This window comes from Talpa occidentalis, unplaced genomic scaffold (genome assembly GCF_014898055.3).
Source record: "Talpa occidentalis isolate TD23 unplaced genomic scaffold, MPIMG_talOcc4v2.1 talOcc4.12, whole genome shotgun sequence".
NCBI classification, from domain to species: Eukaryota; Metazoa; Chordata; class Mammalia; order Eulipotyphla; family Talpidae; genus Talpa; species Talpa occidentalis.
Genome location: NW_023601212.1, coordinates 83840193 through 83863352, shown reverse-complemented (window position 1 = coordinate 83863352; position 23160 = coordinate 83840193). Strand labels below are relative to the sequence as shown.

At 44.5% G+C, this 23160-nt stretch overlaps 2 protein-coding genes across 2 annotated transcripts; both read right to left on the bottom strand.

Moving 5' to 3' along the window:
- Window positions 1-3306: 3306 nt before the first annotated feature.
- FAM220A (family with sequence similarity 220 member A) lies at window positions 3307-5069 on the bottom strand. Its single transcript, XM_037507117.2, is given in 2 exon segments — window positions 3307-4970; window positions 4973-5069. Coding segments are annotated over 2 exon segments (786 nt in total). The 3' UTR covers window positions 3307-4281.
- A 30-nt stretch (window positions 5070-5099) lies between these two features.
- On the bottom strand, window positions 5100-23040 carry LOC119242341 (small integral membrane protein 10-like protein 2A). Its single transcript, XM_037508064.2, has 2 exons — window positions 22838-23040; window positions 5100-5138 (listed from the first exon to the last, which is right to left on the bottom strand). The coding sequence occupies exons 1-2, from the start codon at window positions 23021-23023 to the stop codon at window positions 5118-5120; spliced, it is 207 nt and encodes a 68-aa protein (XP_037363961.2). The 5' UTR covers window positions 23024-23040; the 3' UTR covers window positions 5100-5117.
- Between the last annotated feature and the right edge of the window lie 120 nt (window positions 23041-23160).

The window sequence follows — 23160 nt, the reverse complement described above, 5'->3', positions numbered from 1 at the left end:
TTTTTTTTCAACTGTAAAAGAACCTACTCAAAACACCATCAGGACAAAGCTGCAGCAATTCGTGTTCTTGAGTCCTAAATCTGTTTATGAGAAAACAGCACTCAAGGATTCCTCAGACCCAACAAACACATGTTACAGCCCCAGGCTGCCTCACACCTGCCAACCACACCCAACACTGTAAAGGAACTTGCGGAAATGCCTTGGCAAGACGAGATCATTTGTTTCAGGAAAAAGACAGTTTATCCTATGAAGATTACCTCTCCTAAACAGCAAGCCCCTTCGCAAAAATCTTTTTGCAGTCAAATTTTAGTTGTGTAAACATACAGCTCAATAGTCTGCAGCCTGTAGTGCAAATGAAGGTAAAGATGCCTCTTTCATTGCTCTAATTCAGTTTGGATTAAAACTAAAAAAAAAATCAGGGGCCTGAGGTTAAGATGCAGCACAATGAAGCTATCCACAGCCACTGCAACACGAGTTCAGTCCCCAGCCAGGAGCAGCAGACCTCTCCTGTCTTGCCCACTGCTTCCCTCAACAGTGTATTTCAGTCAAGCCACCTGTTCTGCTCCCCACTCTGTCTCTGGTGAATCCTCTCACCCAGCACCTCTGGTCTGTACCCCAGTTCTTGTATCCATAATTAAATAAATCTTAAAAAAAAAATCAGGTATTGGGCCTCCCCGGTGGCGCAGCGGTTGAGCGCTGGGTTGCGAAGCTGCCCGCGGCCTCTGCAGCGCCGGTTCGATCCCCGGCTGCTCCCCGGCCACCAGAGGAGGGTCCCACATGGCGCGCAGACCTCTCCTGCCTCCTGCTGCTCCCCTCAGCAGTGTACTTCGGTCCTTCTGCCTGCTCTGCTCCCCGCTCTGGCTCTGGTGAATTCTCTCCCCCTCCCGCGCTTCTGACTGTACCCAGTGCATGTGTAAACAGAACAAACAAATAAATAAATAAACATGCCTCTTAAAAAAAAAAAAAAATCAGGTATTTTGAAAGCAACAGGGAGCCAAGTACAAACAAATGGCCTAATGGATCTTACTTAGTCCTAGATGTAGTTTGTTTTTTTTTTTTTTAAAGATTAATTTATTTATTTATACATACAAGCACTGGGTACAGTCAGAAGTGTGAGAGGGTAAGAGAATTCACCAGAGCCAGAGCGGGGAGCAGAGCAGGCAGAGGGACTGAGGTACACTGCTGGGGGGAGCAGTGGGCGGCGGGGGAGGTCTGCGCGCCATGTGGGACCCTCCTCTGGTGGCCGGGGAGCAGCCGGGGATTGAACTGGCACTGCAGAGGCTGTAGGCAGCTTCGCAACCCAGCGCTCAACCGCTGCGCCACTGGGGAGGCCCCCCTAGATGTAGTTTTTGCCGTACATCACTTGATGGGGTGTTTCAAGCTGGCCTTCAAGAGCAGTTTCTGCTTTGAGTTCATGTAGATTGGTCAGGAAATCCCTTAATTCTATTTCTTCCCCTTGAAGCTTTAAAAAGGAGAATTTTTAATTATATATGGGAGAGCGTAGCGAGAATTATTCTCTGTAAAATTTTAATATAGAAAAAGATTCATATGAATTTGAGGACACACAAGATTTACATCAAACTCCAAAAATACATCTTACTTCCTATTTATAAATCAAGTCATATAAAATGACCTACTTAAACGCAAGCTTATTTTTTTTACTCTCTATAGGTTTGTAACTTCATAATCACTCGAAGACATCCCCATTTGTCCTAATGTTTAAAAAAAGGAAAATTGTGATTTCCAAATGTGAATAACCCAGTTCAAGATTTTGTACTATGTAGTTTCTAAGTTTAAAATGCCCGTGCTATTCAATCCTTAAGCAGAACCCACCAAGGAAAAAATAAAAGCATGTAACTTAAGAACTTTTAAAATGCTTCCCTTTATTTTCATTGCCAAAATGATACAACCTAAATATGTCAAATGAGTGATTCCCTTTATAATCCAATCATGGAAAATTAATTTATCCAAGAAAGTATCTTATTTCTGTACTGCTCCAAAAATAAAAATGTTTGGAGAGCCAAGTAAGGGATCAGGAGAAAAAAATAATAAAAAACCAAAATGAACAGGCAACTATAAATCAGAGACATTCTGCAGGGGAGGGGGAGGCAGAGGGATTAAAACAGGGAAGAGCACAACGGACGATGGGTGACAGTATACGAGTGAATTGGTGGTAGGAATTTTACAGAAACTCTATCTGAGAAAGCAAATATTGTACAAAAGTGAACAATGATGTAATATATATATAAATTTAATAAAAATGTTTAGGAGGTTTTATTTTGCAGTCATGAAACATTAAATGGTTTATCTATCACCGCCTTTCTACCCCAGAGCTTCTCACAGGCCATCTTCAGAAGGGGAAGGGATGGAACACAAGGGCAAACCTTTAGCAAAGTATGTGATTAAAAAGCTAATGCGGGGCCTCCCCGGTGGCGCAGCGGTTGAGCGCTGGGGTGCGAAGCTGCCCGCAGCCTCTGCAGCGCCAGTTTAATCCCCGGCTGCTCCCCGGCCACCGGAGGTGGGTCCCACATGGCGGGCAGACCTCTCCTGCCACCCGCTGCTCCCCTCAGCAGTGTACTTCGGTCCTTCTGCCTGCTGTGCTCCCAGCTCTGGCTCTGGTGAATTCTCTCACCCTCCGTGCTTCTGACTGTACCCAGTGCTTGTGTAAATAAATAAATAAATAAATCTTTAAAAAATAAAAATAAAAATAAAAAGCTAATGCAGAGGAAAAAGTTATCATGAACTGTTTCAGAAGCTGCTTTTAAAAAAATACCCTATTCTAATATGAATACATGTCAAATGTATTGGTTAAGCATTGATGCTAACTAGGGAATTCCATATTTGTGCTTTGCAATTGGTTGAAAATTTATTCCATTCCAAAGAAGTAGAATTAGTTTAAGACCAAAACAAAAAAGACAGCGCCCCACTCCCCACGGCGGATGTAGGTGGTGGGGGAAGGGTTCTATGAGAAAACACTTCCCATTTTAAACCTTCAAATGTGTCCTTTTCTCATTTCAAGATGCACCCGTCAGTGACCCTAAGCAGAGTGTCCAGTAACCAGGGCTTTAACTGCCAGGCAAGATGGAGATTGTTTTTCACAAGGACTCTTACTTTGGGACTCTGAGCACCACCCCAAAAGATCACAATACACTGTTTCATTACATCCTGGGAGGAAAGCAAGAGTTGAGTTCCAACCTAGCCCTACATTTTCTTTTTCAAGCCCTGCTTCCAGGCGTCTCAATCAGTAACCTACTTCAGTGCTAGACAACTTTTAAGTATTAGAAGCGCAGCATTGATAAAGACAAGGTGAGCCAAGACTACACACGTAAAATAAGACATTTATTATGCCGAAGGGCAATTTTATTTTTCATTTTCCCAAAACACTAAAATAGCACATAGCATAGTAATTTAGCACACAATATAAACTGATATTTGCAATCAATAAATCCAGAAAATGGTTGTTTGAAGCCTCACTCTGGGACTCCTTAAAACTTATACTCTTAAATGACCTTTATCAAAGTTCTCAACAACAAAAGGAGTTACCTCAGAAAAATCCTAGTGTAAAAGATACCTCAATTCCTAGAAATGGGAAATTTTCTATAATGGAAATACTTGATTTGCTTATCACTGAACTACAGCAAATAGTCTCAAGCTCATTTTTATTTCGGGTAACACTGCAAAGGTTCCTAGTCTGCAAAAGGATTATTCTATAAAGTTAAGTTTAATATTGCAACTTTCACCATTGGGCCTCCATTTGAATTGCATTTCAAGTGGAAAGAAAAATAAAATTTTGCTGCAGACCAAAATTATCCTACAAAATGTAGAAACAGTAACAGTTTACCATGTACTCAGCAAGGCTTAAGCACAACTGCAGAAGGGCTGATTCCTATCAGTCTCCACTTCCGTTAGATGATCAGAGACAGTCTGGACAGACAGATGCTATCTGGGACAGTAGCCCTTTAGAATCAATGTGGAAGGTACATGAAGAACGTTATGTTAACTCTTTATGTTCTAATCTGATGTTTACATAGGATCAATATTCTCCTTGAAATGATTACTCAATCCTGAATATCTTTCAAGCACAATCTAAAAAACATGCTTAGGAATTTCCTTCCACATCAACCAGCTTTCCAGGAGGTTCAATTCCACCTAAGTTTGTCTGGTCACACAAATCAAAGCAGGAACTTCATGACTGCACTGTTTGTGCCCAGACCTGGCGTGAAAGAACTCATCCTAAACTTTTAAAATTAATCTCACTGTTTTCATTGTTCTGCTTGTACCTTAACTATGGCATAATGGATCTGTTAGTTCAAAAGCTTGTAGAGCCAGTAACCCCAGTGTTATCTGCAGATCATTTGAGGTACTTTTTACACTTGAGAGTATTTGCTCATATCCTATTGTTTGCTCTAGAAACATGGGCTTTGAATGGCTAAGGAAAACATGTTTTGTCTCATCATTCAGGAATACTTTGGGAAGTGAGTGCAGTGGTGTAGACAGGACAGAATGCAGGCAAAATGGTTTTAACTCAGAGCCTAGACCCTCGGGAAGAGCACTTGGTGGTTCATCCTTAGAAGTCCCCACTTCGGACTGCATTTGAGCGTACAGTAGTCCTGACCCCCACCAGGGCTCTCCTTTGCAGCACTGTCCTCTGTGGCTGTCAGTGACACTGGGGCCTCCTTCAAGCCAGTCCCTCACCACAGTTTCCCCACCACCACAAGACACCCCAGCAAAACGCTCTTCTGCAGGAGCAGAGAACAGATCCGCAGTCTTGCTCTGAACCGCTGCAGAAGCCGATTTTATTGATTCTCTCAAATACGGGAGCACTTTGTTGACACTGTGAAGCAAGAGGCTGACCTCTCTCAGGCCATTTTTCATTTCCAATGATAACTCCTCATTTGGTGAATTTCCATTGACATCAACCGCAGGACTATTCATCCAGCAAGGTGTGTCTGGTGGACAAGGATCTTCCTTTGAGTTCTTTTAAGTCTACATAATAGTTTGTCCAAATCATCTCCCTCTCCCTTCACTTCTGCAGGGCAGGTGCGGAGAGTCCCTCTTCTGTCCCTCATGCTGTGTGTCCTCTGATGCGCTGAGCCTGTGTCAGTCAGCAAATGCCTTCAATGGATCTCAATGTGAACCTGGAGAAGATCATCAAAGTGTTATAATGAAGACAGAGTCTTGAGAGACTGTATACACCTGATAATTCCTAACAGTCGACATTTTGATGGAAAATAGGATGACACCTAACAATTAGAAACCAAAACAAGGGCCTCCCTGGTGGCACAGGGGTTAAGTATCAGCGCTATCCCACTATCACCCATTGCTGCAACCTGTGTTCGATCCCCAGCCAGGGAGCTGACCCACATGGCACAGCAGACCTCTCCTGGCTCACCCACTGCTCCCCTTAGCAGTGTATTTCAGTAGATCCGTCTGTTCTGCTTCCCACTCTCTCTCTCTCACCGCCCCACCCCCACCGCTGGCATACACCCCAGTTCTTGTATGCATAAATAAATAAAAATATATTTTTTAAAAAAGGACACCAAAACAAAAAAGAGCAGTACTTTGTAAATGGAGTATTTCCTCAAACTGCTTTAAAATAAGAAAAATATACATTGAGGCTTTGTACTTTTCATGGAAATATCATTTGCATAGGTTCAATAAAAATCTGCTTTCCTTAAAAAAAAATCTGTCCTCCTCTTAACCAGAATAGCATTGGATGACTCAATTATGCAAACAAAGGATCACCCAAAAGCTCCTACCAGAGAATGGCTGCCAGTGACTTGAGTAAGGCAAACCACTTCTAAGGCATCTAGGCTGATTTTACTTACAGACCCAAGGTCTACAAAGCCCTTCCAGGAAAACCAGGCCAGAGAGAAAGCCTGGCACACAAACTTCCAGCCTGAAGGTGGAAACTGGCAGGTCAGGAAACAGCAAATTCTGAAACCTCAATATGAGAAAATTCACCCAGATTTATAGGCACTACAAGTAAAAATATGGCAGGGAAAGTTTTTTGGATTTAGTTCTCTGCTCTCACACTAAGCAAATGAAAGTGGCTTTTAAAAGTCCAATCTGAGGGGCCTCCCCGGTGGCACAGCGGTTGAGCGCTGGGTTGCGAAGCTGCCCGCGGCCTCTGCGGCGTCGGTTCGATCCCCGGCTGCTCCCCGGCCACCAGAGGAGGGTCCCACGTGGCGCGCAGACCTCTCCTGCCGCCCGCTGCTCCCCTCAGCAGTGTACTTCAGTCCTTCTGCCTGTTCTGCTCCCTGCTCTGGCTCTGGTGAATTCTCTCACCCTCCCGTGCTTCTGACTGTACCCAGTGCATGTATAAACAAAACAAACAAACAAACAAATTAAAAAAAAAAAAAAAGAGTATTTAAAAAAAAATAAAATAAAATAAAAGTCCAATCTGAGAGACCTTATGAAAACTTTTGGACAGAAGCTCATCTGTGGTATCAGCAGTTGTTCAATACAAAGCAGATGTTAGCACTATTCCTGCACTGCAACCAAACGAGACCAGCCTTTTTCTATGACCAAGAATAATCACTCTGTGATATTATCATGTTCCAAATGGAGATATCAGGAGAAACTGTCAAAAGCTTTGAATTAGGGCCTCCCTGTGGTGCAGGGGGTTAAGATGCAACCTATGAAGCTATCCGCAGTCATTGCAGCATGAGTTCGATCCCTGGCCAGGGAGCAACCCACATGGCACAGCAGACCTCTCCTGACTCGCCCGCTGCTCCCCTCAGCAGTGTATTTCAGTTGATCTACCTGTTCTGTTCCCCACTCTGTCTCTGGTGAATCCTCTCACCCCCCACACTTCTGGCCTGTACCCCAGTTCTTGTATGCATAAATAAATTAAAAAAAAAAAACTTCGAATAAGACAAAATAATCCCACTGGATGTGTTACCAAGTTATCTAATCTTCAGGGCTCTACATTGTCTTCGATGCTCTACAACTCTGCAAGTTGTAGAAAACTTAAAGAGTAAGGCAATGCCTTCTTATCCAGAGATACAAACCCTAATTGTGTCTGGAGGAAAGCAATGACCTGTGGACACAGACCAGTTCTATATCAACTTGGAAATTCACTTCAGCAGTCCTCATTACAGCTGTATGTGTATGTATATCCTGTCTAAATTCTCCTTTAAATGGACTGTGACATCTCACTAGTTCTCTAATGACTGGCCAGGTTAAAAAAAAAAAAAGCTTTGGGCCTACCTGGTGGTGCAAGGGGTTAAGCACTGCACAATGAAGCAGTCCACAGCCTCTGCAGCATGAGTTCGATCCCCGACCGGCTAGGGAGAAACCCACATGGCACAGCAGACCTCTCCTGACTCGCCCGCTGCTCCCCTCAGCAGTGTATTTCAGTCAGTCTGCATGTTCTGTTCCCCACTCTATCTCTGGTGGATCCTCTCACCAGCCCTGCATCTCTGGCCCAGCTCTTGTATGCATAAATAAATAAATCTTTAAAAAAAAATTTAAAAATTTAAAAATTTAAAAAAAGCTTTAACACCTATTCCTTTAAAAAAACAACTATACTCCCAAAACATTGAAAAGGGAAAAATAAATACATAAGTCATATTTAGTTATTTTTCTGAGTTCTGCCTAAGGAACTGCAATCTAAAATGCACTACCTCTCCTGGGAAAAGGAAGGAATGGCAATGCGGTGCATGAGATGGAAGCTGAAACAAAGAACAGAGATCATATCTTCCAGTTGGACAAAGACAAAAACTAAAAATCAAGAATCAAAAAGCAAAATCTTAAGCATTCAATTTGGAGGCAGAAGTGAACATTCACACAACCAACTGTGCTGCAAGTGAGGGCTATGAGGCTGGAGAAAAGGGAGCAGGAAACTGCTGTTTCTCTTAACTAACCTTGTGGGGGCAAGAGACACTAAGCTATGTGACTATATAGGTTAAATTTAAAAAATTTTAAAGAAAGCACAGTGGGGAGAAAATAAAGCAATTTTTTGTAACACTGGAAGTAGAGGCAGAGGCTAGGCAGCTGGAAGTAGAGCTGGAAGTAGAGGCAGAGGCTGTGGAGACAGGCAGGGACCAGGGAGAGGCACAGCGTGCTGCCAGCCACCTGGAAGGCAGGGGTGGAGTGTCACAGACCAACTTTCAGCTGGATTTGCACTTCAGGAGAATTACTCTGGCGGCAGTGAGGTGACTAGACTGGGAAGGAATCACTTTGGACAGACCAGTTAAGAGGCGATTCCATCAAGATAGGGAGAAAATGAAGAAGTGGGCCGGGACAGCAGAGAGGAGAGAGAAACTTAAAGGTGGTGGCTGACTAGGTGTAGAAGTAAGACAATCCACAAGTTTCCTCTGACATTGGATTCTGGTGATGAAGGTGCTGTGAGCTGAAAACAGGGGGAGTGGCAGGTCTGGAGTGGAGTTCAGATTTGCATGTTATTTAATATAAAAATATAAGGTGCAATTAAAGTGTGGATTCTGGGCCTCCCTGGTGGCGCAGGTGGTTGAGTGCCACACTGTGAAGCTGTCCACAGCCTCTGCAGTGCGGGTTCGATCCCGGCCGGCCGGTGAGAATCCCACATGGCGAAGCAGACCTCTCCTGTCTCGCCCACTGCTCCCCTCAGCAGTGTATTTCAGCGGATCTACCTGTTCTGTTCCCTACTCTGTCTCCGGTGAATCCTCTCACCCTCCCACACATCTGGCCTGTACCCCAGTTCTTGTATAAAAATAAATCTTTAAAAAAAAATAAAGTGTGGATTCTGGCTACAATTCAAAATAAATACTTTCAAATACTTTGAAATACAGGGCTTGAGTGTGGGGCTGTGATAAGCAGTTAGATTAATAAATTCTTTAGTTCTACCGAGATTTCGAGCTGGGGAAAGAGCCGGAAGTCCTGGTTTCACACCCCTAGAGAGGAGACAGGAAGATAGTGAGGTGCATTCCTGGACCTTCAAGATCTCAAGGCCTGATGGGCAAGGTACCCACCAAAGACAAAGAGGAGGAGGACTCAAAGCATCTCTGGAGCACTCAGCAGCACAGACACAAACTATGCTGAATGCGTCAAAAAGAGGATGCTGGGGGCCTCCCCGGTGGCACAGCGGTTGAGCGCTGGGTTGCAAAGCTGCCCGCGGCCTCTGTGGCGCCGGTTCGATCCCCGGCTGCTCCCTGGCTGCTCCCCGGCCACCGGAGGAGGGTCCCACATGGTGCGCAGACCTCTCCTGCCGCCCGCTGCTCCCCTCAGCAGTGTACTTCAGTCCTTCTGCCTGCTCTGCTTCCTGCTCTGGCTCTGGTGAATTCTCTCACCCTCCCGTACTTCTGACTGTACCCAGTGCATGTATAAACAAAACAAACAAACAAATAAATAAATAAAACATGCCTCTATAAAAAAAAAAAAAAAGAGGATGCTGGGAAGTGTTTCTTGCACAACTTACTTAGTCAGCTGCAGGTAAACTCTGAAAGACTTTGCACAATCTTTTTGTCATGTGGTAGTTAAGTGGGGTAACCCCATCTCAAGGACCATGGGAGAAATATCAGAACACCCTTGCCTAGTTCATTTTTATCTCATTCCCTTTTTAACTTTTTCTGTTTCATAATATATACCATATTTTGGTAGAGCAAAATACATAGTTTACGAATGAATATATATATATATAGATATCTGCTGTCTGTCTCCCTCCCTCCCTCCTGTGGAATATGTTCAAAACTTTTTAATCAATAGGTGACCATTATTCTATTTATCTAATAAAAATACATTTGAACCATATGTATATTACATAAAGCAATATACAAATATAAGGTGCAATTAAAATAAATACAAATTATTTATTTGGCTACAATTCAAAATAAATACTTTCAAATACTTTCAAATACATTTCAAAGTTTACCATGTCAAATCTAACTTCGTTTGACAGTTCTCTCCAATTAACTTTCCAAAGGATATTATTTCAAACCTTACATTTACTTTACTGATTTGAAATGTACTAAGAATAAACATTCTCTGAAATGGAAGACGCATTCATATATATATATATATATATATATATATATATATATATATATATAAAAAATACATATATTAAAGTGGTTTTAAAAAATTCCTAAGAAAAATAGGTCACTTAATATGGGCCAATTCTCAGGAAAATTAGTATTTAACCACTTCTATTATGTCCTTGTACAAGGACTTCATACTGCTCAGAAAGCTAAAGTGTTACCAGATTTGTGTTAAAATATTTTAAATGACATACCATTAACATGTATTTAATAATGACGGAAAAAATGTTACTGAAAACCCCCTCAATCTTTAGTAAATTCAGTAATAAACTATGTATTTAATTCTCTTCACAAAAATACTTCAGTAGGTCACTGAAAACAGATTCTGACCCCCAACTAGCCAACTCTTCTGATTTTAGACTTTCTTAAACACAACATACTTTGAGAAACAAATGACCTTCAAATAATTTCTAAACATATTTAATATTTTTCATAGTTTAGTCTTACTATACTCCACATACAAAAGGATATTATATTGCACCAAATAAAGTATATCATGAGCTGCCCTGGGTTCCTGGTGTCTCATCTCCAGCCCCTGTGAGTCCACAAAGCAATAAGCAGCACATACTGCGGCAAACAAACTCATCCACCAAACCTGAGACCACCAGAATAAGGGAAGGAGTCTATCTGAGGACAAGTGAGTGTGTATTCAGGAGAAACAAAGTACAGTACTGGGGGTACATTTCTAAATTACTCCCTTACCACATCCCCCCCAAAAAAGACAACTGTTGAAATGGAACCACAGGGGTTAGAGGGGTGTTGTGCTCAGGAAAATGAGGGTGTCTGGGTAGGTTTGTACAAACATACGAAATCACCTTCCACAAGAGTCCCTGCCTGCTGGAGGCAACCAACTGCTGCACAATAGGCCTGACCCAATTAGGCAGCTGCTGCCCTCTCGGACTGCAGTCACCTTCTCTTCTCTAACCTGAGCTATTAATGGCCTCAGGGACCTGCTGGTCTGGATATCAGTGCTCTGTAGACTAAAAATATCTTGGCCTCCATGTCTGAGAGTCAGCTGGCAAGGCTCTTCACAAAGGACTCTGGAAGAAGACACAGCTGACAAACAGGAGCTACAGGCCAGATTGGGACAATGACTTGGAGCACGGTCCTGTGTTCTGATGCTCACAGACTCACGCAAGAGCAGCCTGGGTACACAGGCTCTCTAATGTGATATCAGTATATCTAACACGGCTGTGCCTAGAACTTTAAAAAATCAGACTAAGGAGGCTGAAACAAATTCCTCAAATTGCTACACAACTTAGAGGATGAGAAGTAAGAACTCCGTCATCTCTATGTTCAGCTGACTCATAACCACAGGAAACTCACTAACAAAACTGACTTCCTGTTCCTCATCATTCAGCAGGTCCAAATCAAACCTACCCTTAAGAAGCCTAGTGGAACAGCTGGCCACCACTGCTTCCTTCTTGCCTAGACTCTTGAAAGCAAGTCCACATGTCCAAGGGCAGGGCTGTGTCTCTTCTCAGAAGGCTAGGGCCATTCTCTGTTCCTAGGTTACTGCCAGGACTCAATGTGTGAACCATCCTGCATTTGCTCCCACCCAGCCTCCCACAGCATCCAAAACACAGTAGCTACGGTATTATGACTATCAAAAGTGATGGTGATAAAATACTGCAGAGGGCTTCTGTGAGGCAGAGGACAGACAAGTGACCTCCTGGATGGCAACATGGAATGGTCTAAACACAGACCAGTACATTCAGTATAGGGGCAGAGGGCTGGGCTGGAGCGTGACTGAGAAGCCCAATGGAGGACTTGCACAGAGCAAGCACCTCAGTAGTGAGCGAGTTGCAATAACTACTATTACAAGTGCCTATAGGCTACCATTCGGAAAGCTACTAAGATGGTTTGCAGCAGATTCAATCAGAGTGGTCATGGAGCCTTAGCAGGGCGCTGTTGGAGGTGCTGGAGTTGGGATGGTAGGTTACCCATGGATGGTGGTTGTGCACAAGGTTTTCACTGAAGCACTGTTCAGAGAAAGATCAGTTTAAATCTATATTGCACACCATACTCCAGGATAAACCCCAAATGTATGCTATTTAAAAGTAAAAAGTGAGGGCCTCCCCAGTGGTGCAGCGGTTGAAGCTGCCCGCAGCCTCTGCAGCTCCAGTTTGATCTCTGGCCGCCAAGTGAGGGTCCCACATGGCACGCAGATCTCTCCTGCTGCCCGCTGCTCCCCTCAGCAGTGTACTTCATCATTCTGCCTGCTCTGCTCCCTGCTCTGGCTCTGGTGAATTCTCATCCTCCCGCGCTTCTGACTGTACCCAGTGCTTGTATAAATAAATCTTTTTAAAAAATGATGCAACTTTAAAAAAAAAATAAAAGTAAAAAGTGATATACTATGGGGGGGGAAGGGGAGAGGAAGGACTAGGGTCAAAATAAGGGGGGGTGCAATTGTATGGGGAATATAACCAAAATGATAATGCATACATTGTACAAAAATGAAAAATGATGTAAGAATTATATAAAATAAAATATTAATTAAAAATAAATAAATAATAAAGTAAAAAGTGATAGTACCAGAATAAAATATGGGTGGACTCCTTATAGCCTGAGACAAATATAATGAGACAAAGCCCAAAAAGTCAGGAAAGACTGCAAATTTGATTACAAAAAATTAACTTCAGTTGGCTAAATACAACATAAGTAAAGTCAAACATAACAAACTAGAGGGACCTCCCTGGTGGCGCAAGGGATTAAGTCTCAGCACTATGAAGCTATCGGGTAGCCACAGTAGCATGAGTTCGTTCCTTGGCCATGGAGCTGACCCACATGTGGCACAGCAAACCTCTCCTGTCTCACCCGCTGCTCCCCTTAGCAGTGTATTTCCCCCTGTTCTTCCCCCTGTTCTGCTCTCCATGCTGTCTCTGGTGAATCTTCTCACACCCTGTACCTCTGGCCTATACCGCAGTTCTTTTATGCAAAATAAACGATTATTAAAAAAAAAAAGAAACTATCACTACTAAAAAAAAAAGAGAGAGGGAGAGAGAAACTGACCAGGAAAAAGAAATGCACACACCCATCTCATCCAATAAGGCAGGCAGGCTAGTCAGCTCTAACACCAAAATCCATCCAAAACACAACCAGCCCCATAGTTCCACCCTGGTGAATCAGCAGCATTTCTCACCTGCTTTACTCCAAGTCTCCTGCATCCACTCCCAGCTTTTACAGGGCAATAAGAATGACCCTTCTGAAAAGATTAAAGAGTCACCATGTGACCAGCATTTCCATTCTGTTATATATCCAAGGGAAATTAAAACACATCCACACAAAACTTACACATGAATGTGCGTAGCAGTATGACTCACAAGAGCCAAATAGTGAAAAATAGTCCCAAAATCCAAACGTCCAATCAACAGAAAAGCAAAAGTAAGGAAATGGCACAGACTAGAGGAAACTAAGGAGACCTAGCAACTAAATGTGGGGACAAGAAACAGAAAAAGGACCTTAGTGGGAAAACCAGTTAAATCCCAATGCCCCATGCGTACTCCTTAGCTTTGATAAGTATACCTCGGTCCTGTAAAATGCTGACATTAGAGGAACCTGGGTTCAGGGATTATTGGAATACTTAGAACTACTTTTATAATTTTTCTGTAAGTCAAATTATTTCAAAGTAAAAAAAAAAAAAAGATTCATTCTGACTGTGATTTAAAATACTCAATGCTGGGCCTCCCCGGTGGCGCAGCGGTTGAGCGCTGGGTTGCGAAGCTGCCCGCAGCCTCTGAGGCACTGGTTCGATCCCCGGCTGCTCCCCAGCCACCAGAGGAGGGTCCCACAGGGCGCGCAGACCTCTCCTGCCGCTCGCTGCACTTCGGTCCTTCTGCCTGCTCTGCTCCCCGATCTGGCTCTGGTGAATTCTCTCACCCTCCCGTGCTTCTGACTGTGCCCAGTGCATGTGTAAACAAAAACAGACAGACAAATAAATAAATAAATAAAACATGCCTCTATTAAAAAAAAAAAAAAATACTCAATGCTTGGGGCCTTCCTATGCCTAGGGTTAAATCTTAGCGCTATCACCAATACAGCCTGAGTTCCCCAGCCAGGGAGCCAACCCACACAGCACTCCTGTCTCCCTGCTGCTCCCCTCAGCAGTGTATTTCAGTCGATCTGCCTGTTCTGCTCCCCACTCTGTCTCTGGTGGGTCCTCTCACCACCACACTGCTGGCCTACTGCTGGCCTACACCACAGTTCTTCTATGCATAAATAAAAATAAATCTTAAAAAAAATAACAATAATAAAATACTCAGTGCTGGGTAGAGAAATGCGCCTTACTGAAAGCAGTGGTGAGCAGACGGGTCCACAGAACATTCTACTTTTATGTGTATTTGAATATTCCCATGATAAAGCCTTTTTTAACGATCCTTTTTTTAAAAAAGCAGTCAAAGTCTTTATAAACATGGGAGCCTATGTCCCTACCAGTTTATAGCTGCAGTCAAGAACAGAATAGGCACGTAAAAAGTGTTATGGCAACTTAATATCACCGCAACATCCAAGAGTGTAATCATCATTTTTCTAAAAAAATACACATAACACAAAATTTACCATTTTGAAGTGGACAGCTATGTGGCATCAAGTACACTTACACAGCTGTGCAGCCATCCTGGGTGCTGGAACCATCCCTCTCCAGAACTTTTTTATCTTCCCAAACTGAGAGGGTGTCCCCATTAAACTCCTCAATGCCCAGGTCCCCTGCCCCTGGCCACCACCTTTCCATTGTATGTCTCTATGAGTCTGACCATCTTAGGGGTCTATGTAAGCGTCCTCTGTGCTGACTTATTTCACTTAGCATCACATCCTCAAAGTTCATCCCAATTGTAGCAGGGGCCAGAACTTTACTTCCTCGTAAAGACGGGGAACACTGCGCTGTGTACACATTTCATTTATTGACTCCTCTGTTGAAGGACACCCACATTGGCTACCTTTTGGAAAGGCACTGCTATGGTCACTAGAGTGCAGGTGTCTGGGTTCCTGTTTCCAAATCTTTTGGAGACATACCTAGAATCATATAATAATTCTGTTTAGCTTTTAAAGACTGCCCAACTCTTTCCTGCATAGCTGCACATTTTACATCTTACCATGGTGCACAAGGGTTCTTATTTTTCTACATCCTCACCAACATTTGTTATTATTATAGGAAACGGTATGTGTGAAATGGTATCTTGTGGTTTTGATTTGCATTTCAAATCAAATGACTAATTTTTGTTGTTGTCCCAGCACTGCATTTTATTGCTTCCCTGGCAGAAAGGTCTGTGCTGGGGACAGTGCCAAGCCCCTTCGGCCAAGAGAGGGTTGAACAGGGAGTTTCTCAGTCTGTATGGATTGAAACTCAGATTTGGAGCAGGGCATCTGGTGGAAGCTCTTGGAGGCTAAGACCGGTGTGGGAGAAAGGGGTCTCCTGGGTCCGAATTGGGTGATTCTGCCAGTGAGAGATGGTTGCTCACCACTTGGGCATTTGAGAGCCCCTGGGGCAGGATAAGGAGTGCTGGGAGAAGCAGGTCTCAGAGAAGCTAACCCAGGTGGGTCTGTGAGAGCCTAAGAACAGGGGGACACTGGGTCTGTGTCTGTATCGAACAGGGGCAGGTAGGGCTGGGCACCTGGTCACTAGGCCCTCCTTTCAGGTCATCCATCATGGAGCCAGGAGGCTGCAGTGGGTAAGCTGAGACTTGGAGCTCTTCAGAATGTTCTAGGGAGCAACGAGTGCTGTCTGTAGTTGGTGGCTGACTGCCCATGCATATGCTCCAGCAGCCATGTCTTCATGGGTTTACTGGCTACTTGTGTTATCTTAGAAGTATAAGGACTATTATTCCAGTTCTTTGCCAACTTTTTTTTAATTTATTTTTTTATAGAGGCATGTTTTTTATTTATTTATTTGTTTGTTTGTTTGTTTGTTTATACATGCACTGGGTACAGTCAGAAGCGCGGGAGGGTGAGAGAATTCACCAGAGCCAGAGCGGGGAGCAGAGCAGGCAGAAGGACCGAAGTACACTGCTGAGGGGAGCAGCGGGCGGCAGGAGAGGTCTGCGCGCCACGTGGGATCCTCCTCCGGTGGCCGGGGAGCAGCCAGGGATTGAACTGGCGCCGCAGAGGCCGCGGGCAGCTTCGCAACCCAGCGCTCAACCACTGCGCCACCGGGGAGGCCCTCTTTGCCAACTTTTAAATCAGGGTTTTTTGTTTTGAGTTGGTTTGGTTTGTTGTTGTTGAGTTTTAAGATACTTAATGTATTTTGGACATTAATCCTTATCAGATGTGATTCCATCCTATCAGAATGGGGGAATACTTTCTCCCATTCTATGAGTTGTCTTTTCACTACTTTGATATTCAAAAGTTTTAAATATTCATGAAATCAAATTTATCTAATTTTTCTTTTGTTGCCTGTGGTTCTGGCAAAAAAATCATTCCCAAATTCAGTATCATTTAGATTCTCCCTTACATTTTCTTCTGAATTTTATGTTCTCTATTCAGGTCTTTGATCCGTTATGAGTTGATTTTTACATATGGTATAAGGGTCCAACTTCTTTTGTTTGTGAGTGCCATTTATTTTTACAAAGCTATCAGGAGGTGTGGTGGTCTGAATATTTGTACATATACTGAAACCCTAACCCCCACAGATGGTATTTGGAGATAGGGCTTTTGGGAAGTGTTTAGGACATGAGTGTGGGGCCTTCATGAAAGGGATGTGTCCTTAAAAAGAGGCTCCTGGGCCTCCCTGATGAAGCAAGGGATTGAATCTCAGTACTGACGCTACCACTGCAGCACAGTTCCATCGCTGTCCAGGGAGATAACACACATGGTGCAGCAGACCTCTCTTGTCTCACCGGCTGCTCCCCTCAGCAGTGTATATTTCAGTCAATCTGCCTGTTCTGCTCCCCATTCTGTCTCTGGTGAATCCTCTCACCCCCCACCCCCACACTTCTGGCCTATACCCCAGCTCTTGTATGCATAAATAAAACTTTTTTTAAAAAAAGGCTCCCCAGAGACCCCTAACCCATCCCACCATGAGGGGACACAGAGGAAGACTGGCTGTAAACCAGAAGGAGAGCCCTCAAGAGAGTGTGACCATGCTTAATCTTGAACTTCCCAGTCTCCAGAACTATGAAAAATAAATGCTGTTATAAGCCACCCACTCTGTGTAGGCGAAGAAACTTTGGTCATTCTCCACAGATCATTTCCAAAGCAATGCCCGATTTCTCTTCTGAGTTAGGGCTGTTCCCTGGTCCTGGAATGTCCTCCTCTTTTCCAGGTATTGACAAGAACATTTATGAAAAAATTTTAAATGGGGGCCTCCCAAGCACTGTGCTATGAAGCAAACTGCAGCCTCTGCAGCACGAGTTCAATCCCCGGTCAGGCTGGGAGCTGTCCACATGGCGCAGCAGACCTCTCCTATCTCGCCCGCTGCTCCCCTCAGCAGTGTGTTTCAGTCAGTCTGCCTGTTCTGTTCCCTGCTCTGTCTCCGGTGAATCCTCTCACCCTCCGCTTCTCTGGCCTATATCCCAGCTCTTGTCTGCATAAATAAATAAATCTTTAAAAAAAATTTTAAATGGGATAATACTACAAAACTGCTTTCTTTCACTTTATATATGGTAGGCATCTTTTAACATTAGTACATACAGATCCAACTCATACATTTTAATATGAGCATGAAGCATTATATGATTATTTGCTAAGGCTTTCAAAAACCTGAGTCAAGGATACAGGTGTTCACTGTACTATTCTTTCAAATTTTACTTAGATTTCAAAATTTTCAGAACAAAAAGTTTATGAAAAATCATGATGAAAGCACTTGAAAGAGGAAAGAGGAAAGAGCACTTGAAAGAGGAAAGTTGTTCCTCTCAACTCAAAGTATACAGTTGTTCAACATCTCAGAAGCCAGAACAAACTCCTAAGTTTTACCAAGTTCATGCTTTTGATCTGACTTCTTAAGCTCTTACAAAGCTTATAAACTTTTATAAGATGTTCTTAATAATCTATAATTTTCCCCCAGTTTTCTTCTAGAACCAGCTATAAATCCAGGAACAAAATGAAACTCATTTCAAGTTGCAATTGATCCTGGAAACAGAGTTTCAGGATCGTTACAACTTTTTAAAATTGATCACCTGAATCAAGGCAAAGCTGAAGCCTAATGCTTCTAAGACACTGTGGCTTGACAGCATGCGAGTTGCACCTAAACCTCTCAGGACCCATCTCCTGCCTCCTCCTTCCCCACTGACCTGCTGTTCTGGAAGACATTAGGCTTGCACCAGCTATAAGGCCCTCAATATACAGCTATTCCCTCTGCCAAACCAAACACTTCTAACTAAGACATCATTGTGGCTAAAGCCCTCACCACCTCCAAGGTTTTACTTAAATGCCACCTACTCAGTAAGGCCCACTCCAACTGACCTACCGAGAACAATCACCAGCTTCCCCAGTCCTTCCAACATCCCTGAACTTTATACCTAATTAGAATGAATGAATGCAGATTTTCAGGTGATAGGTGTACACGGAAACATACAGAGCTATGGATTTAGCAAGTCATTCAGAAGGACACAAACAGCAGTTAGAAATAGGAGAGGAGGGCCTCCCCGGTGGCGCAGCGGTTGAGCGCTGGGTTGCGAAGCTGCCCGCGGCCTCTGCGGCGCCGGTTCGATCCCCGGCTGCTCCCCGGCCACCGGAGGAGGATCCCACATGGTGTGCAGACCTCTCCTGCCGCCCGCTGCTCCCCTCAGCAGTGTACTTCAGCCCTTCTGCCTGCTCTGCTCCCCGCTCTGGCTCTGGTGAATTCTCTCACCCTCCCGCGCCTCTGACTGTACCCAGTGCATGTATAAACAAAACAAACAAATATAATAAATAAATAAATAAAAACATGCCTCTATAAAAAAAGAAAATTTAAAAAAAAAAAAAAAAAAAAAAAAAAAAAAAAAGAAATAGGAGAGGAATTGCAGAGAGAGAGGAGTCAAAGGAAGACTCTCAGGCTGGGGAGCATGAGGCAATGTGGCTGCTGGCACAGGGCACAGGAACATCGCCATCTGACAACTATGATCAACTTTCACCGTGCCTGTTTTTCTCTGACTATTATTTATAGGCCTTTTCATTTTGAAATTATAAAAATCTAGGTGACCTGACACTAAGATATCTGGTTCTTCCCACAGGCTGCATAATGTGTTATGCAGGTTCTTAGTACAATTTATCCTGCTTTTTCTATATTTAGCATTTGGTATAGATTCTCTTTTTTTTTTTTTTAACTGTCTTATAGCTCAGATTCTGCGTCAACAAGTCAGATGCTAAAGATTCAGAGATTAAGACTTGCTTGCAAACAAAGTTTAAAATCACAACCCTTCTCATTTTACAAAATTCTTCTGCATCTATTTTCTTGTTTAATCACTTTAGAGGTGCTCAACCCCCTTAAAATAACTCCTGCCCTACAAATGATCTGGAGATCCTAAGGAAACATGTGGGAAGTAGAATCTTTAATCCCTTATTATTTGTGAAAGAGATTCCAGCAAACCCACAGTGACTAGGATGGGTACAGTGTTCCAAGCAAAATGCAACAATGAGGCAGGGCTGTGCCCCTTAAATTCTATTTCCTGTCACACTTTTCTTTACCAGAAAGCCAGAATAACTAAACTTCAAATCAGTAAGTTGACTTTCCACAAATGAGCAGACTCTAAACAAGCAGAAGAGCTTAAAGTAGCATCACTATAAGGCGAGATTCCCCCACACTCCTGTCCTCCTAAGCTTATGAAATGGCTGCTGTTGCATTTGATCAAGCCCAAAATCAAATCTAAAAATCCTCACATCATTACAAGTAAATGATTTGGGCTGTCTTGACAGCCCTCCCAAAAGATACCTGGTTATGATGTTATCTTTCTCCACACACACCCCATGCCATCACCCCTGAATTGAACAAAGCAGCCTGAACTCTATTCCTAGGGCATTCAGCTCGCAGAATTATCTAAAACTGTGCAGTTCCTGGACTATTCTTTTTTTTTTTTTTTTTTTTTTTTTGTTTGTTTTGTTTTTTATTTTATTTATTTGTTTGTTTTGTTTATACAAGCACTGGGTACAGTCAGAAGCGCGAGAGGGTGAGAGAATTCACCAGAGCCAGAGCGGGGAGCAGAGCAGGCAGAAGGACCGAAGTACACTGCTGAGGGGAGCAGCGGGCGGCAGGAGAGGTCTGCGCGCCATGTGGGACCCTCCTCCGGTGGCCGGGGAGCAGCTGGGGATCGAACCGGCGCCGCAGAGGCCGCGGGCAGCTTCGCAACCCAGCGCTCAACCGCTGCGCCACCGGGGAGGCCCACCTGGACTATTCTTTGACATCAAATCTAACAAGTTGTCCATTATGAGCTTTTGGGACTTGGTGTGTCTAGGTCTCTTGACCGCCACATCACTCTTAATATAGAATCAATTTCCAGCCTCCAAAAGGCACTTACCCTCAATCATTACAGTGCAGATTCCTTGTTAAGCACTTGAATAAATTTTCAGAAATACCTCACTGCCCTACATAGAACTGAGATTTGGAAACCCTAAGCATATTAGAAATGGAGTCCTTCCTCTCTTGTTGCTTATGAAACAAGTCTTCCACATTGTCGCAAAGGAGAGAGCAGGTCATGTAAACGTGGTGATCACAAAAGTCCACTCTGAGATGAAAACTACAATATGAGAATGTACCACCATGCAGAGCCAGGGGAGGTGTTTTTGCAAGCTGGCAAGGATCGCATGTGCAAATGCCAGGGGCAGGAGGGGCTTTGTGCATGCAAAGAGTACACAGAAACTGTGAGAAAGATTAGCAAGCAGGCTCTCCCTGGTGGTACAGGGGTTAAAGTCTCAGTGCTGTCAAGATATCACCACCCACTGTGACCTGAGTACAATCCCCAGCCAGAGAGCTGACCCACATGGCACAGCAGACCTCTGCTGTCTCACCTGCTGCTCCCCTTAGCAGTGTATTTCAGTAGATTCACCTGTTATGCTCTCTACTCTATCTCTGGTAAATAAATCTTTTTTTTTAAAAAAAAAAAGTGCGATCTGCAGGGTAAAAACATGCAAACTTCATTCTGTGTGCAAAGGAATCAGTTTTGGTTTTTTTTGTGAGAAATAACACGAACTGATTTATGTTCTTAAAAGACTTCTCTACGTGCCCAGTGGAGAACAAGGAAGGCTACTTTAACAGCCCAAGCAAGTGACTGGTAGCCTGGACTAGGGGACTGTCATATAGAGAAGTGGACATACCAGAGAGGTGATTTTACCATAATGGTATACAATATGGAAATTTCCAACGTAACATTACATACAAAGCCTTCTCTCACAGTTCTTATGTTTTATAAATGACTACAAATTATTATTGTAACTCAAGAACAAGAGTTTCCAAAGCAGGAGCTTGGGGACTCAAAAACCAAAACCTTCAAGGTCCAGGCTGAAGGACAATTTCATTCTGGTAAACCAAACCAGAGTGTTAAAAAAAGAGAACATCATTTTGGGCCTCCCTGGTGGCACAAGTGGTTAAGATGCAACCTATGAAGCTGTTGGCAGCTCAGCAGCAGCAATGAGTTTGGTCCCCTGCCAGCCAGGGAGCAACCCATACCCCGAGGCAGACCTCTCCTGTCTCGCCTGCGCCTCCCCTCAGCAGTGTACTTCAGTCAATCTGCCTGTTCTGTTCCCCGCTCTGTCTCTGGTGAATCCTCTCACCCCCCCCCACACACACCTCTGGCCTGTACCCCATCTTGTAAACATAAATAAATAAATCTAGGGCCTCCCCTGGTGGCGCAGCGGTTGTTGAGCACTGGGCTGCTAGCCTGCAGCCCCTGCAGCACCGATTCGTTCCCCGGCCGCCGGCGAGGGTCCCACAAAAATAAATAAATAAATCTAAAAAAAAAAAAAGAACATCTGCCTGGTTTTAACATTGCTTCCTCACTTTACAGGTGAGAAAGTAACTCCAGCGCAGTCAGAATGTAAGCTTCCCCTGTGCAGGAACCTGCCACTCCTCCTGCACCTCCTTCGCCCCTACCACCTAGCTGGTGCTCTGCACACAGCAGACATTCCAAGATATGTAGGTGGACTCCAAAAAGAGGTCCCCGCTTGGTCATCTATGACATGCTTGGAAAGAATTAATTCTCACTCTGATGACTTTTCATTCCACTAGAAAAAGGAATTCAAGGGATGCAGAAATGTCAGTCATATATAGCAAAGGTGGTTCCCAGGGTGCGGGATGTATGGGGAGGTGTGGGTGTGCACTACTTGACATTTAAATTGTCTGAAGCCTCTGAACCCTTTTATCACTATCCTTCCCACCTCACTTTCCCTCACCTTCACCATCACCACACTTCCACACCTGGCTAGAGTAAGTAAGGTACATCTAGCAGAACATCAGTTAACTAATGATGATTAGTTAACTTATGATAGCGAACTCATCTTAAGTTTCGAGGGTCATTTTTTTGGAGCTTTGTGAAATTTGGAGGCTAGAAAAGTCAGTCACAAACCCACCCACCACCCCACAATTTTAAATTTCCTGGGCAAAATTTCCTCTTCGGGGCCTTTCCAGTCCTAGCCAGCACCTCACGCTCCATTTGCGGCCCTTCCCCGAGGCCAGCGGCTCCACCCCCCGCCCCCCCCCACCGGCCTCGTTTGCAGAACAGGGACAATAACCCCAGCGGGTTTTACTCCCGCGGGGGCTGCAGGAGAAATGCACGGTGCTCGGCACACACTCCGCATCCAGCTTGGCAGCTACGGTTAGCATCTTCACGGTCCTGCGCGAGGTGGGCCGGGCCGCGCTTGCAGCACCTGCGTGGGGAGGGTCGGGGACCAGGGGCCGGCGGGCGCCGCGCACCCACCTGCAGGCGGACGTTGAGCATCATGGAAGCCACGATGTAGAGGTAGGGGAAGTTGATACGAAGCCGCCAGGCCAGGTCGAAGAAGATGAGCAGCGTGCGGGTCAACCCCTTGCAGAAGACCCCATAGGAACGCGCGGCGGCCGAGCGCGACAGCCGAACAGCCAGGCCCGACAGAGCCGCCGCCATATAGAGACCGGCGCCCGCCGCCCGCCGCCGCGCGCACCGCAGGGCAGCGGGACTCGGGCCACCGGCGCTCCGAAGCCCGCCCACCCGCTCTCCCGGAACTGCGTCCCTCCCCGGGCCTCCGCCCCGGCCGCCGGCCC